This window comes from Pygocentrus nattereri, chromosome 18, assembly GCF_015220715.1.
Source record: "Pygocentrus nattereri isolate fPygNat1 chromosome 18, fPygNat1.pri, whole genome shotgun sequence".
Classification (NCBI taxonomy): domain Eukaryota; kingdom Metazoa; phylum Chordata; class Actinopteri; order Characiformes; family Serrasalmidae; genus Pygocentrus; species Pygocentrus nattereri.
In genome coordinates this window covers 36271799-36286592 of record NC_051228.1, presented here as the reverse complement: position 1 = coordinate 36286592, position 14794 = coordinate 36271799, and the positions used below count along the sequence as shown (strand labels likewise).

General features: G+C 42.0%; 1 protein-coding gene across 1 annotated transcript in view; it reads right to left on the bottom strand.

Moving 5' to 3' along the window:
• Positions 1–14794, bottom strand: part of grm5a (glutamate receptor, metabotropic 5a) — a 59356-nt gene that overhangs the window by 5230 nt on the left and 39332 nt on the right. The window contains exons 7-8 of the mRNA XM_017691412.2: positions 13088–13214; positions 1683–2622 (exon numbers count right to left, since the gene is read on the bottom strand). Of these exons, the coding sequence (XP_017546901.1) occupies positions 1683–2622; positions 13088–13214 (1067 nt within the window). The remainder of the gene's footprint in view (positions 1–1682; positions 2623–13087; positions 13215–14794) is intronic.

Sequence of the window (14794 nt, the reverse complement as noted above, 5' to 3'; positions counted from 1 at the left end):
ACAGGGTAACGCTGGGCACTCTGAGGCCTGTCATAGGACAGCTTGACCCCTGTGTCGGGAGGTGCATTGCAGCCTTTGGAGAAGGGCTTGATGATTGCCGTCTGGTTGCTCTCGTCCTTTTCCTTGATGTGCATGGAAATGCGCTTCCACAGGTTCGGCCGATAGCCAAGGTGAGATAGACCCCACTGTGACCGGGACCTCTGACGAAGATTTGACTGTGCTGCCGAACCTCGTCTGCCCGTTTCCTAGCTCTGGTCCCTGCCACCATTGAACTGTAAGTTTACCCTCTCAAGTTTAAGAAGGGGCTAGCCACGTAGCCACGCCGCACCCGAGCATTATTCAGGCCTGCAACCTTTTTTTATTTTTGAGTGTGTGTGCAGATCGTGCGTGGGCAGATCGGCACGATGGCGTGGTGGGTAGCGCTGGCGCCTCACAGCGAGGAGGGCCTGGGTTCGATTCCCCGGCCGGGTGGTCAGGGTCCTCTCTGTGTGGAGTCTGCATGTTCTCCCCGTGTCTGCGTGGGTTTCCTCCGGGTTCTCTGGTTTCCTCCCACAGTCCAAAGACATGCAGTCAGGCCAATTGGACGTGCTACATTGCCCCTAGGTGTGAGTGTGTGTCTGTCTGCCCTGCGATGGACTGGTGACCCATCCAGGGTGCATCCTGCCTTCCGCCCGAAGACTGCTGGGATAGGCTCCAGCACCCCCCCGCGACCCTGAGGGAGAAGCGGCTTAGAAAATGGATGGATGGATGGAGTGTGTGTGCAGGTGTGTGTGTGTGTGTGTGTGGGGGCCCCTCAATAATTTGGTTGCTGGTTCTTAAAGTTTGGAGTTTACGAATGTATATGTTTTTTTTGTACTAACGGACTGAGTTGCTTTTATTTATTTTGTTTAGGGGTTGAGCACTTACCTGTGTGTACAGTTGTGTTTTGTATTCTGGGACTGTACATTTTGGGGTTTCATTTATATTGTGTGTTGCAGTAAAGCTAATTAATGTTTTCACTTCACACGTGGGTCTGGCTTAGCTTATTTCTATTAAGGTACTCTAGTACTCTGGTTGAGTAAACCATTTTGTGTTTTAAAAATCTAAAACAAACTTCTAAAATAACGAACCCTAGCCTCACCCTCTATATTTAGAACATATTGTTACAGAGGGGGCACGAGTGCTACATTATTATTATTATTATTATGATTATTATTATCACAGACCATAGCTGATACTACCTAAAAAGGACCTTCATTGGACAAGCTCTACTGACTGGTCTGTAATTTAGTCCAGAAAAGTACTTGTACTCAGTAATGCACAGATCTGATTGGCTGAGTAGCATTTACAATGCATGCGATTGGTCAGTGAGTTTCCCAGGCTGCTAAAGTGGTACCATAATGACTAGAAATGTTACGCCAATTAAATAGGACAACCATGTCAACATAAAATAATTCTCCATTGTTTATCGGTTATAGGTCCAGGTCGGCATAAGACAGTGTCTGGGTCCAGACTCGGACTGTGGTCCGCCTATTAGTGACCCCTGTTCTACACTTTAACTTTAATAGACATTCTTTCTTTCCAAATCCAGTGTTTTGCAGTTTATACCCCAAAAATATGACTCTGTCCAATTAATTATAGACAGCTAGACTATAATAGATGTTGTGTTTGTCTGAACAGCACATTATAGCATAATAACTGACCTGACATTGTCTGTTCCCGAGCCACGGCGTCTCCACAGGTTAGCCAAGCTGCTGGAGCGGCTAGCAGCTGAGGCGGACTTGCCATCACCCACATGCATCCTCACTACTGTGGAGGTGGTGAAGGCGCTACGCACATTGCGCTCTGGTTTGGCCAGCATGATGTAGACCTTTGGTGCAAACATGCAGCACAAAGCCGTGGTGGCACTGAGACTGACCGAAAAGCACATGGTGATGATCTTGTAGTTGGAGCCGAAGTAGATGGGCACAAAGGCCAGCCAGATGATGCAGGTGGTGTACATGGTGAAGGCGATGTACTTGGCTTCATTGAAGTTGGCGGGAACATTTCGGGTCTTGAACGCGTAGAAGGTACAGCTGAGGATGAGCAACCCGTTGTAGCCCAGTGGTGCCACGACCCCCAGTGTGGTGGTGTTGCAGATAAGGTGTACCTCACGGATGGACGGGTAATCGTAGATCACCTGAGGCGGCTCCATGATGAAAAGCGCCACGATGATGGCCAGCTGGAGGAAGATGAGGATGAAAGCTATCACCAACTGGGCACAGGCACTCATGAAACGAGGCTTCTTGGTACAGATCTTCTTCTTGCTGCCAGCCAGGATCCGGGCAATGCGGTTGGTCTTGGTGACCAGAGCAGAGTAGCTCATGGCAGGGGAGAGGCCGATGCCCAGTCTCTGCAGGTAGCAGTACACCACATGGGGCTTGGCGATGAGGCAGAAGGTGCAGAGGTAGCCCAGGCAGATACCAGCCAGGATGATGAAGCAAAGCTCCCTACTGGAAGACTTCACCACAGGCGTATCATGGAACCTCACGAAGATCAGCATCACGAAGATGGTGGCCAGTAGGCCAAGGCAAGCAAACACCACAGCAGCGATGGGCTCAGGGTCCCCCCACTGTAGATAATGCACCGGGATGGGTTCACACCCTGAAGGAAAGGAAAGATTGGTCATAAGTAAACATAACTACGCTAGCTTAGTGGCCACTGTGCTAGTGGCTTTGACAACTGCACAAAGAACATTTATTATCACATTTTATTTTACAATTCATGTCAAAATTGCCGGTTAATATTCAGAGCCCTGAGACTCTTCAATAGGGAGAAATAAATAAATAAATAAATAAATAAGCGAGCCCCATACATTATGCATCAGAAGCTGGCATAAACCAGTGATGATATATTTAGCATGGGTGATTTGCATCAGCCAAGAGCAAATACAAAAGGATGACACCGATTCCCATTGTGGCTCTGCTTGGAAGGGGCTGAGGGGCTGGGGTGACGGGAAGTTGGAAGCTTAACTAAACCACTAGGACCACCTACTGAGAATCAAATATAGTGATGCCCTCACACTGCCAGGCTTCGATTTCAACAAAATTTTGGGAAGCATAAATCATATGTCCAAATTCCGAGACCACCATTCCATTTATTCAGTTTCCAGTCCATTTCCAATGGACCTTTTAACCCTTGTGTGGTGTTCAGGTCTGTGGGACCCATTCTAAGTGTTTACCAAAAGAAAAAATGGTGTGATTTTATTATTTCAGCCTCAGGTTTCTTTGGCTTTTTCTCATTTTCTGGGAAGAACATAACACAATCTTCAGTGCAACGCTGTGCAGTCCTCACCCTCAGATGCTGCTGCTGTCGCTGCATAATTATAAACTAATCTAATTAACCGCTGCCCCACCTGTTTTTCCCCCTTTGTACTATAATACTGTAGTACTTTATACTAACGCTGTTTGCTATTCGGTGTCGGATCAGAGGAGGGTGGGCTCCACTTCTGAGTCTTGGTTCCTCTCAAGGGTTTCTTCCTCCTGCTCTTAGGGAGTGTATCCTAGCCACTGTCACCACTGGCAATGGATTTTTCTGTAAAGCTGCTTTTTGGCAACACCAGTTGTAAATAGTGCTATTACACATGTGGTGCTGGGCTGAACCCACGGGTAGTAAAAGGGGTGGAGGTGCTGTGTCCTTCACTCTGTTCTCCTCCTACATGGCCTGCTGTTAGTGTGTGTGTGTGTGTGTGTGTGTGTGTGTGTGTGTGTGTGTGTGTGTGTGTGTGTGTGTGTGTGTGTGTGTGTGTGTGTGTGTGAGGGTGGACAACATGGACAAGCTGCTGACTGGCTTTACATAAATTGTTTTGGCTGTACTGATTTAAAACAACAGTAATGTGGTGGGTCCACCAGCAGGGCTCTGAAAATGAAAAATTAGATTGGAGATCACAAAATTATTAAACGATATATGAAAAATTGGATTCCTAGCAACTGTGCACGTGTCCCAAAGTCAGAGGTGGATGAAGCACACAAATCATGTACTTGAGTTAAAGTCGAGACCCCCAGGGTAAAATATTCCTCCAGTAAAAGTAGAAGTTCCTCCCTTTAGACCTCCACTTGAGTAAAAGTACTAAAGTATTTCCCTTCAAATGTACTTAAGTATAAAGTAAAAGTACTAAAAGAGGAATTCTGGCTCTGATCTGGTCCTGTTATCATTTTTATAACCAGACTGGCTTCATGAACTCATTTCAGGTGAAAGTCCTCCAGCGTCTCTCTTGGTAAACCAGTCTTTTAATAGGACGTCATTAATTAGTGACGCTGACGTCTATTAAAATGATCAGAAGCACAAAACACTGAAGGTAAACAGTTTCCATCAGGGAGAACCGAGTGGCTCTGAAATCACTTTTTACACACAAGCAAAGTTTCAGTTTCAGATTTATTTACAACTTAGTTCCAAGTTTAAGTTGAATAAAAACTGGCTTTAAACTCAGGATCACAGATGAGCTCCTTTACTATGTTGATCTGTAGGCGTCTGTTCATAAACATAAACCAGCCCAAACTCATTTACTATAAAATGAAATGGTGTTTGTAGAAATTCAGAAAAAAGCCGCGTCAGTCTCGACTGCATATGTGGACATATTTCTATATTGAGCTCTATTTACACAAAGTTAGGTTAGTTCATCATTTATGTTGAACAGACTCTCCCAAAGTTTTACGCTGCTGCGCTGACGTTGAACCGCGTGCTGCACTGGGTCGGTATGACCAACAGGTCAAAACCAGCTCTAAACAAAGTGACCGCTGGGCCCTGATTGGTGCTCTGGCTTTGCGCTTCTTTCGTTTTGACATGTTACGTTTTTATACACACAGAAACCAAAAGGAACGACAAATTTCTCAAAATGTAGGAGGAAAAAGTCGGATATTAGACTCTGAAATGTAGTGGAGTGAAAGGAAAAAGTCCAGAACGGAGAAACTTCAGTACAGATACACCAAAAATACTAAAGTACAGAAACTCATTACATTTACTCAGTTACTGTCCACCACTGCCCAAAGTGTCACAATCAGATAAACAATTTTTAAGGTTTTCATTTTTGAGTGATAACAAAAAAAATCAAGCCCCACTTTTGCATCAGACCTGAAAAAAAATACACAGGTGTTTCTTTCCATCCGTCCACTGTGAGAAGACAACACAGCACTATGGGTCTGAAAGGACGTGTAGAAAAGAACATTTTGACCAGAACACTAAAACTGGACATCTAGAATGTCTAGTATGTTTTGGACTGATGACTGTAATCTGGACCTGCTTGGATTGTCAGAAGTAAAAGTGCCCCTAACAGCGGTTAAGGGTTCTCAGAGCTTTAGAGGTGGGTACAAAACTATCCCTGTCCATCTCTTAGAGAGACTGAAAACAAGTATCAGAAAAAAACAGAAGCTGTAATAAAGGCAAAATACGGACACCCTAAATACTGAAAATGTGATATGACGTTGTTGAGGCCTCTGGTGTCTATTAAAGACAGGCTTTCTGTTTATTTTTCCTGAAGCTGAAAAATGAATTACTTGTACTCATTGAGCATTTTGACTGGAAATGAAACGAATGAAATGGTCTCTGACCTTTGCACAGTACCATTTTTGGCACAAATTAAATCAGGATAAGTAGTTGCACTTGATCGTTTGTTGTCGAACATTTGTTCCCACCTTTGGTTGAGTCTTTGCTTGCGCTCTAATGGCAGAGTGCCAGCCCCTCGGGCCGGTGTTTCATCCTTGCGCTCATCTTTTCTTTGCACCATTATCTGTCTAAGCCATTGAGCATTGAATAGAAACATCTACATGTTGCTGTTTTTGCTTTCTACAACACAGAGCCATTGTTTTCTCTCTAATCTCTTTTTAAAATGTTGATTCTAGGAAGCTTGTTGGCTGTGTACCAATCTCACTTGAGGGTGTACAAAAACTGCCTTAATCTGCTGAGACTCCCAAAGTACTCCAAAAACTGCCATAAACCGCTCAGTTAAAGTTATGGAATATGGATTTGTTTGTGATAAGCTGATAACACTGCTAAGCCTGTGGCATGCCTTCTTGAGCCCAGCCAAAACAATTTCCTGCTTGAAAGCTGTGGAGAAAATGCAGAGGGTAAGCCTAGGCCAGAGATCCCTGTGCGTATCCAGAACGATATTCTCTTTCCCCTGCAGCTGTGTGCTGTTAAGAAGGTGCCTTATTTGGATCAGTGCCACAAAAGAACCACTTTTGTTTCGCCAGAGAACCTTTTCAATGGATAGTTCTTTAAAGAAGTATCTCTGTGACCATGAAGAACCTTCTTCTATGCGTAATGCAAAGGATCTGCACCCATTCAAGTGGTTTTCAGCATATATACAGGTCAAGAAATATTTAGGTGAAACATTCATATAGTTGCTTGAAACTTGCATTAAACTAAGTTTCACTTGAGTTGCGCAATCTGAAGTGTCCTGCGACTTGTTTGAAACTCACCCGCAACCACTGCACCCGTCCAAGGGTCGTTAAAAATGCTTGAAACGGCCATTTAAAACGTGATCATGACGAACGACAATTTTTAGAATGAGCATTTTAGTTGCGTCAGGTTCGCAGATGCAGTCAGCTTAGGACATACATACTCATGGTTAACAGTGGACATGATAGAGTGAAGGAGGGAGGGAAGAAGAAAAAGGAAGAAATGGACTATTTAGGACTGTGCCTCAGGGTAAGATATTAAAATTTGCCAAATTTGCCAGAATTTATACATTTTCTGATTTAAGTTGTAGGTCAGTTGCTTTAATGGAAGCACTGTTGTGTTTTGGGACAACCAGAGATCAACCGTCAGTATCTTCTCAAGTTCACGGTGGATCCCTTTCCAATAAAACTGCATCTTGTCACGTGACCAGAAGCAAACATTTGAGATCTTATTAATTGACCCTTATTAGTCCCACAACGGGGAAATTTCACCTCCGCATTTAACCCGTCCGTGAAGTGAAACACCACATACACACTAGTGAGCACACACACACACTAGGGGGCAGTGAGCACACTTGCCCGGAGCGGTGGGCAGCCCTATCCGCAGCGCCCGGGGAGCAGTTGGGGGTTAGGTGTCTTGCTCAATGACACCTCAGTCATTTGCTGTCGGCTCTGGGGATCGAACCTGCGACCTTCCGGTCACGAGGCTGGATCCCTAACCTCCAGCCCATGACTGCCCCCATGGGAAGGCAGGTGGAGGTGAACTGGTGCGATATAAGTCTTACTGATAAACTTAAACTTAATTTCATGAAGAGATGTTGAGCGCACTCTAGCTCGACCCTTCCCAGCTCGTACTCGAGCTGTAAACCTTCCCAAATCAATTTCCAATCACTTGTGTTCATGTCCAGATCTCGCTCCCACACACCCCTCAGATAAGGTAGAGAAGAGAATGACATAACCGTAAATGCTTGATTTCACCAGATCAGTAGAACTTCCTGGGTTGGTAGTCTGCCAGTTAATTGAGCCACGGAACGAAACGACGTGTCTCATAGTTGCCGTATCTGTAACCAGCTAACACTAACAGCTGCCTGTGCCACTCTATCTGCTTTGCTAGCTTGCTGCTGCCATGATCTACGTGGTTAGATTATTCATGTCCTCTTCTTTTGATGCTTCCCAATTTTATGCAGAGCACAAAGGATTCGAGTGAGATGCAGAGAAGGAGAACCTGAACGAGGCATCAAGTACAATGCTAATGGCTACTTAAATATTCATCTTCAATGGCTTAATATATGCAGAATGCATTAGAAAGTCAAATATATTGTAAAGAATCATGGATAGACAGTCAGACAGATGGATAGATAGATAGATAGATAGATAGATAGATAGATAGATAGATAGATAGATAGATAGATAGATAGATAGATAGATAGATAGATAGATAGATAGATGGGGCCCCACTTCATTTGGGTAGCCCCTAACAGATTATCTATAGTGGTGTCTCAGTAGACTATCAGTTGATTCCACACTCTGTTAGGGTTACGGTTAGGGTTAGAACTGGGGTTAAGTTTAGGACCAGAGTTAGGGTAAGTATTAGGTTATTGGTTGAGGACAGGTTTACAACCTGGGTTACAGTTAGGGAAAATTAAAGTGAATTTAATACTTATTTAGTTTAAGGTGATTTTAATGTTACCTACAGTGGGCTTTGCGAAAAAAATATATTAGAAATATGGACAGAAAAAAAAACAGAAGCATTATACCCAGATGGTAAAAATAAATGTAAATAAATGTAAATAACACACAGCAGATGGGTTTTTTTATAGTGAAATGATACAGTGGATCAAAAAAATATGAGCTGCTAATTTGTGAAAGCCCTAAATCACGAGTTCACCCAACTTCTTAGTTGAGCCAAAGGTTCTTAATTTTTTAAGAGAAGTTTCTATTACTGCACTTGCCAGGACTCCTTGCGTCATACAACCCAGCTAGCCATTTTTTCCACTTAGGTACTCACTTATGGATGGCTATGGCATTGCTGGGGATAAAACTCACAACCTCCTGCTGGGGTGATGGCTTAGTCCACCACTCAGGAACATGTGTAGCTGCTCAGAGTTTGGGTCCATACATGTTTAGGACACTATTTGTTGTTTTAACTTTGAAGCAGGGCGTCGTCTCATGTGGTGCAACTGCCTAATAATTCATCCCAACATCAGCAATGCCATTTCTGTCCATATCCAGAAGCCCAAGAGGAAAAAACGCCAGATGGGACTGTGCGATAGAGGGAGTGCTCGGTAGGTGACTGAAATGCAGACCTAGTAACAGACCAGCTGACCTATTCTGAGGTTATAGAAGTGTGTAATAAAAGTTTGGGCCTGCTAGTGGGTTAACTCTTAAACCCAGTGGTGGACAGTAACTGAGTAACTGAGTAAATGTAATTAGTTTCTGTACTTTAGTATTTTTGGTGTATCTGTACTGAAGTTTCTCCGTTCTGGACTTTTTCCTTTCACTCCACTACATTTCAGAGTCTAATATCCGACTTTCTCCTCCTACATTTTGAGAAATCTGTCGTTCCTTTTGGTTTCTGTGTATAAAAACGTAACATGTCAAAACGAAAGAAGCGCAAAGCCAGAGCACCAATCAGGGCCCAGCGGTCACTTTGTTTAGAGCTGGTTTTGACCTGTTGGTCATACCGACCCAGTGCAGCACGCGGTTCAACGTCAGCACAGCAGCGTAAAACTTTGGGAGAGTCTGTTCAACATAAATGATGAACTAACCTAACTTTGTGTAAATAGAGCTCAATATAGAAATATGTCCACATATGCAGTCGAGACTGACGCGGCTTTTTTCTGAATTTCTACAAACACCATTTCATTTTATAGTAAATGAGTTTGGGCTGGTTTATGTTTATGAACAGACGCCTACAGATCAACATAGTAAAGGAGCTCATCTGTGATCCTGAGTTTAAAGCCAGTTTTTATTCAACTTAAACTTGGAACTAAGTTGTAAATAAATCTGAAACTGAAACTTTGCTTGTGTGTAAAAAGTGATTTCAGAGCCACTCGGTTCTCCCTGATGGAAACTGTTTACCTTCAGTGTTTTGTGCTTCTGATCATTTTAATAGACGTCAGCGTCACTAATTAATGACGTTCTATTAAAAGACTGGTTTACCAAGAGAGACGCTGGAGGACTTTCACCTGAAATGAGTTCATGAAGCCAGTCTGGTTATAAAAATGATAACAGGACTTTATAGCCAGAATTACTCTTTTAGTACTTTTACTTTATACTTAAGTACATTTGAAGGGAAATACTTTAGTACTTTTACTCAAGTGGAGGTCTAAAGGGAGGAACTTCTACTTTTACTAGAGGAATATTTATATTACGATATTTCTTTCTGTTAAATAATATGACTGACTACCCACACGTGATTCATGGGTACTAGACCACTGTGAGCTAAGCTGGAGTCCATCAGAATATAGTCTGTTTGATTCCATAGTGCAGCTGCAATGGATCCCGAAGGTACTGAAGAGCACATGACACTACCTTCAGGACTGTCAAGGTAAGCAACTCCATGGACTGAAGAACCACTCTAGCCCCCCCGCATGGCTGATTCCAGGTTGTTTAGCTGTTCTTCTGTCACAGCTGCCGACTGAAAAGCTGCTCAGTGGTGACGACAGTTTGGGAATTTAGTGTCGTCTCAGTCCAGGTGTAATGGACACTACCTTCGGGACTGTCAAGACAAACTCCACGGACCTAAGACCCACTCTACCCCCCCACGAGCTGCTGCATGCTGAGAGGCCACTGCTTTAGAGCTTAGCCATGGCAGCTGTTCTGGAACTTTCTGACAAGGACCACCGCCAAGTCCAAATCTCTGTTTCTGGCATTTAGCTAGTGTGGTCTCAAAATGCAGCTTTGAAGGAGGAGAAGTGGGTCTGCTGTGGGTCTCTCTGACCCAGATACATGGAGACTTATATCAGAGCCCATCTGCATCAAAGATCTCAGTGTTAGAGTGTTTATCCTAGTAGCCCTGGCTCTGTTTATGAGGATATGACACCAACTGATCCGAGGCTAGTACTCATACTCCTGTTTCAGACCTCATTGAACCACATTTTACGGTATGCGGTTCAATCACGAGGCACTAAAAGTTCAGCTGTTTGTCATTTCTGTTTCTCCTACAGATGATTAAATATTTCAAACTGATATGTGATAGTGTATTTATTGTACTCCTGAGGAGCAGAAGGAACGCTGGCCTACAGTGCTGAAATATATGCATTCTGTTTATTTTACTGCATTTGTAGCCCTGTAGAAATAAATATTATATTTCTCTGCTATTCCAGCTGGGTCTAGTTCTAATTTCTGCTTTTTATAAATGTTGACGTGTGGGCATCACTAACACTGTAGGCAGGTGTGTATTTAAGCAATAGAACCCGAGAGGGAGTGTGTTATCACAAAATAACACCAAGGCTGTGATCTGGTGGCCGTAGATCATCACAGCCGTGATGTTGTTGGTGATAACTCCCTCCTCGGCGTTTCTACTGCTTTAATACAGCAGTTAAATAAATACAGTAAGAAATGAATAAACTGGCCGTGAACGTGGCTTTAATATGTTTTAATGTTCAGTTCCTTCCTCCTAATTATAGCTCCTTAACGAGCAGCTTGTTGCTACGTCAGAGTAACGAGCTCCGCCCACTCGCTGCTCAGTCTGCTGTAAGCCCCGCCTTTGGAGGAACAGACTGAGCCATAAAACTGACCCAATATCAGGTTCAGCTCAGTTTTGTCAGTTTCTCCAGATCTGTATTAATGTTGTTTTGTTCCAGCTGGTCTGTAAAGCTTTTCACAGCCCGTTTAGTTTGACGAATGGTGTTGGGTTCATTTCTGGCTGATTCAATCATTTTCCCCAATTCACAGTCCCCTTGCGTTTGTCTTACAGCTTTCTTGGCATTGTTTGTTCTCAGGCTCTAGTTTAGTTTCTAGTTTAGTTTCCTCGCATTTGTTCTCAGCTCTCTCCATTGGTTCTGTTCGTTCCAGTGTCTTAATGTTGTCTTGTTCTGTGTTCCCTTTTGTTCTTGGTTTAAAATACTTTCATCATGGACAACAATGAAACACCAATCTCGCACTTCCTGCTACTTTTTCTGCCTTGTTTCCCACCACCTAACAAGGACTCGATGAAAGAAATCCAGTGCCTTTGTTTATGGTTACTGATTTTTAAATGGGACCTACTTGCGTGGTTGAATTTCTGCCTCCTTTTTTTTCTGCCTGGAAATTAGATGGCCTGAAATTTTGAGGCTTTGTACTCATTTATGAAATGTTCAGATTTTTTATTTACCTTTTTTCTTTTTTTTTCTTTTAACCGTAGCTGGCAATTTCTCTTCAAAGCTGCTTTGGATGTGATTATAATTATGTTATAATACCGATCACAATCAACACTGTTTCTTTAGATGTTACATTTTACCAGTGGTGGGCAGTAACTGAGTATCTGAGTAAATGTAATTAGTTTCTGTACTTTAGTATTTTTGGTGTATCTGTACTGAAGTTTCTCCATTTCTGGGCGACTTTCTCCTTTCACTCCACTACATTTCAGAGTCTAATATCCGACTTTTTCCTCCTACATTTTGAGAAATCTGTCGTTCCTTTTGGTTTCTGTGTGTATAAAAACGTAACATGTCAAAACGAAATAAGCGCAAAGCCAGAGCACCAATCAGGGCCCAGCGGTCACTTTGTTTAGAGCTGGTTTTGACCTGTTGGTCATACCGACCCAGTGCAGCACGCGGTTCAACGTCAGCGCAGCAGCGTAAAACTTTGGGAGAGTCTGTTCAACATAAATGATGAACTAACCTAACTTTGTGTAAATAGAGCTCAATATAGAAATATGTCCACATATGCAGTCGAGACCGACGCGGCTTTTTTCTGAATTTCTACAAACACCATTTCATTTTATAGTAAATGAGTTTGGGCTGGTTTATGTTTATGAACAGACGCCTACAGATCAACATAGTAAAGGAGCTCATCTGTGATCCTGAGTTTAAAGCCAGTTTTTATTCAACTTAAACTTGGAACTAAGTTGTAAATAAATCTGAAACTGAAACTTTGCTTGTGTGTAAAAAGTGATTTCAGAGCCACTCGGTTCTCCCTGATGGAAACTGTTTACCTTCAGTGTTTTGTGCTTCTGATCATTTTAATAGACGTCGGCGTCACTAATTAATGACGTTCTATTAAAAGACTGGTTTACCAAGAGAGACGCTGGAGGACTTTCACCTGAAATGAGTTCATGAAGCCAGTCTGGTTATAAAAATGATAACAGGACATCAGAGCCAGAATTACTCTTTTAGTACTTTTACTTTATACTTAAGTACATTTGAAGGTAAATACTTTAGTACTTTTACTCAAGTGGAGGTCTAAAGGGAGGAACTTCTACTTTTACTGGAGGAATATTTTACCCTGGGTGTCTCTACTTTAACTCAAAGATGTGGTTTATGGGTTGAGTTTCATTGTGTTCTGAGGGTTCAGCACCTGAACTGTTTTTGACATGAACCTTTCTTTTCCCTCCTGATCTTTATTTCATTGAAGAGCAGTATCTTTACTAGGCTTTATGTTTGGGCGAATCTGCCCACCTTTGGCTACGGCCGCTCTAAACTGGAACTCCTGCTGTAGGTCATGCTGTCTGGCGCAAGATGTTGACTCACCTGTGAGATCGTCGGTTGGCCAGGATCCTAACTCACAGGCTCGGCACGTGTACTCGTCAAACACATACTCGTTCTCTTTGCAAGGAGTGCAGGTCCAGCAGCAGCTCACCTCACCTTTCCGGATGACCTTGGATAAGAGAAAAACTCAGTGAAAATCCACTGTAACTAGTATTGATTTAATATTAATGGCAAAGACTTGAAATCTAAACAGTTATCAAGCTATCAAGATCCTCATTAGCTGGATTTGGATTCTGTAAACCAGAAAAGTCTTGATAAATGCAATATTTCCAGAGATAAGTACGTATGAGTAATATTTGCTCACTTATATGTTCTTAAGTAAAAATTTGGTGGATTTTATTTATGATCCTTTTACTTCCACACAAGTATATTTGTGAAGAAAAGCTGCCTTTGACTCAATTACAGTTACTAACCAGGCCAGAGTGGGACTTGTTTTCAGATTGGATGACAGTTAATTATGGTAATTGGACATTATTCATAATTAGTCATTACAAGGCAGAGTAATTCAAGCACACATCAGACACAAGACATTATGACAGTTACATGCCAGATCGTGAAGCTAGCAATAACTCAGTGTCTAGTTTATTTGAATTAACTGAAACATAAAACATATTCATGGATTAAACAATGGACCCATATTAAAATTAAAAATAAAAGTTTTTTTAAATCCTTAAAAAACAAAAATTTCAAATAATTTTTTACATATTTTTGGGGTGAGTTACAATTACAATTGCAATTATAAAGTATTTACATGTGACAGTCACACATGCCATATGTTATTATATATATTATATAACATATATTATTACAATAACATATGTTGTTATTTTCAGGAGACCCTGGGCTGCTCAGATGTACCATCTTTTGGCATGTAAATGTTGACAGAAACTTTTTGTTTATGAATATTTGTGAATTTGGGTCATTTTTCCAAATTCTAAATCTATTTTTTAAATTAAAAGATTTTCAAGAGATCTTGAAAACAAGTGCAGTCGTAGTTATCTATTCAGAAATTGTTATTCTGGAGTGTCTTCATTATTATGAGTAAAAATAAACAATGACATGATTTTTATTGATTTTTCTGTCCTCTTGGATTCAGGCTGGGTGCTAAAACTCGGATTCTCAGTAAGACAGGCTTTATTTTTAATTGCAAAACGAGCTGCATATTTAATATCAGATAGTTTTAATACTCAAAATTGATGTAAACTGAAAGCCCTTTCTTTATAAAATGAAGGCTATACGCAGAGATGTAATATAACAGTAGAGAGTGGGGTTTGGGTGATTTTGGAGCTGATCTCTGGATGATGGACAGTCACAGGTGGATGAAATCACTCTGGATGGTGAGGCGGAGTCTGATCAGAGACCTGATGGTGAATCATGTTGCTGTTTTAACCCTTTGTTGGAATATGAAGGTCAAACAGCAGAACAATAATATCAGGATTTTAGGTGATTTTCCAAGTTCCAAGATTTTCCATCACTGATGCTGGTGTCACAGCTCGATGACGTCATGCTTGCTAGTTAGGGGCTGGTCTGAATGTCCTGATATGTGGCTTATGTTTGTATCTTGAACCGTTCTGAAGTTATGAAGGCTAGAATTGACTTAGGAAACTAGGAAAACTGCAGAAGATGCTGGGAAGCTTCACTCCCAGTGCTACAATATTCAAAGACAGGCTGCTCAAAACTGCACTAATT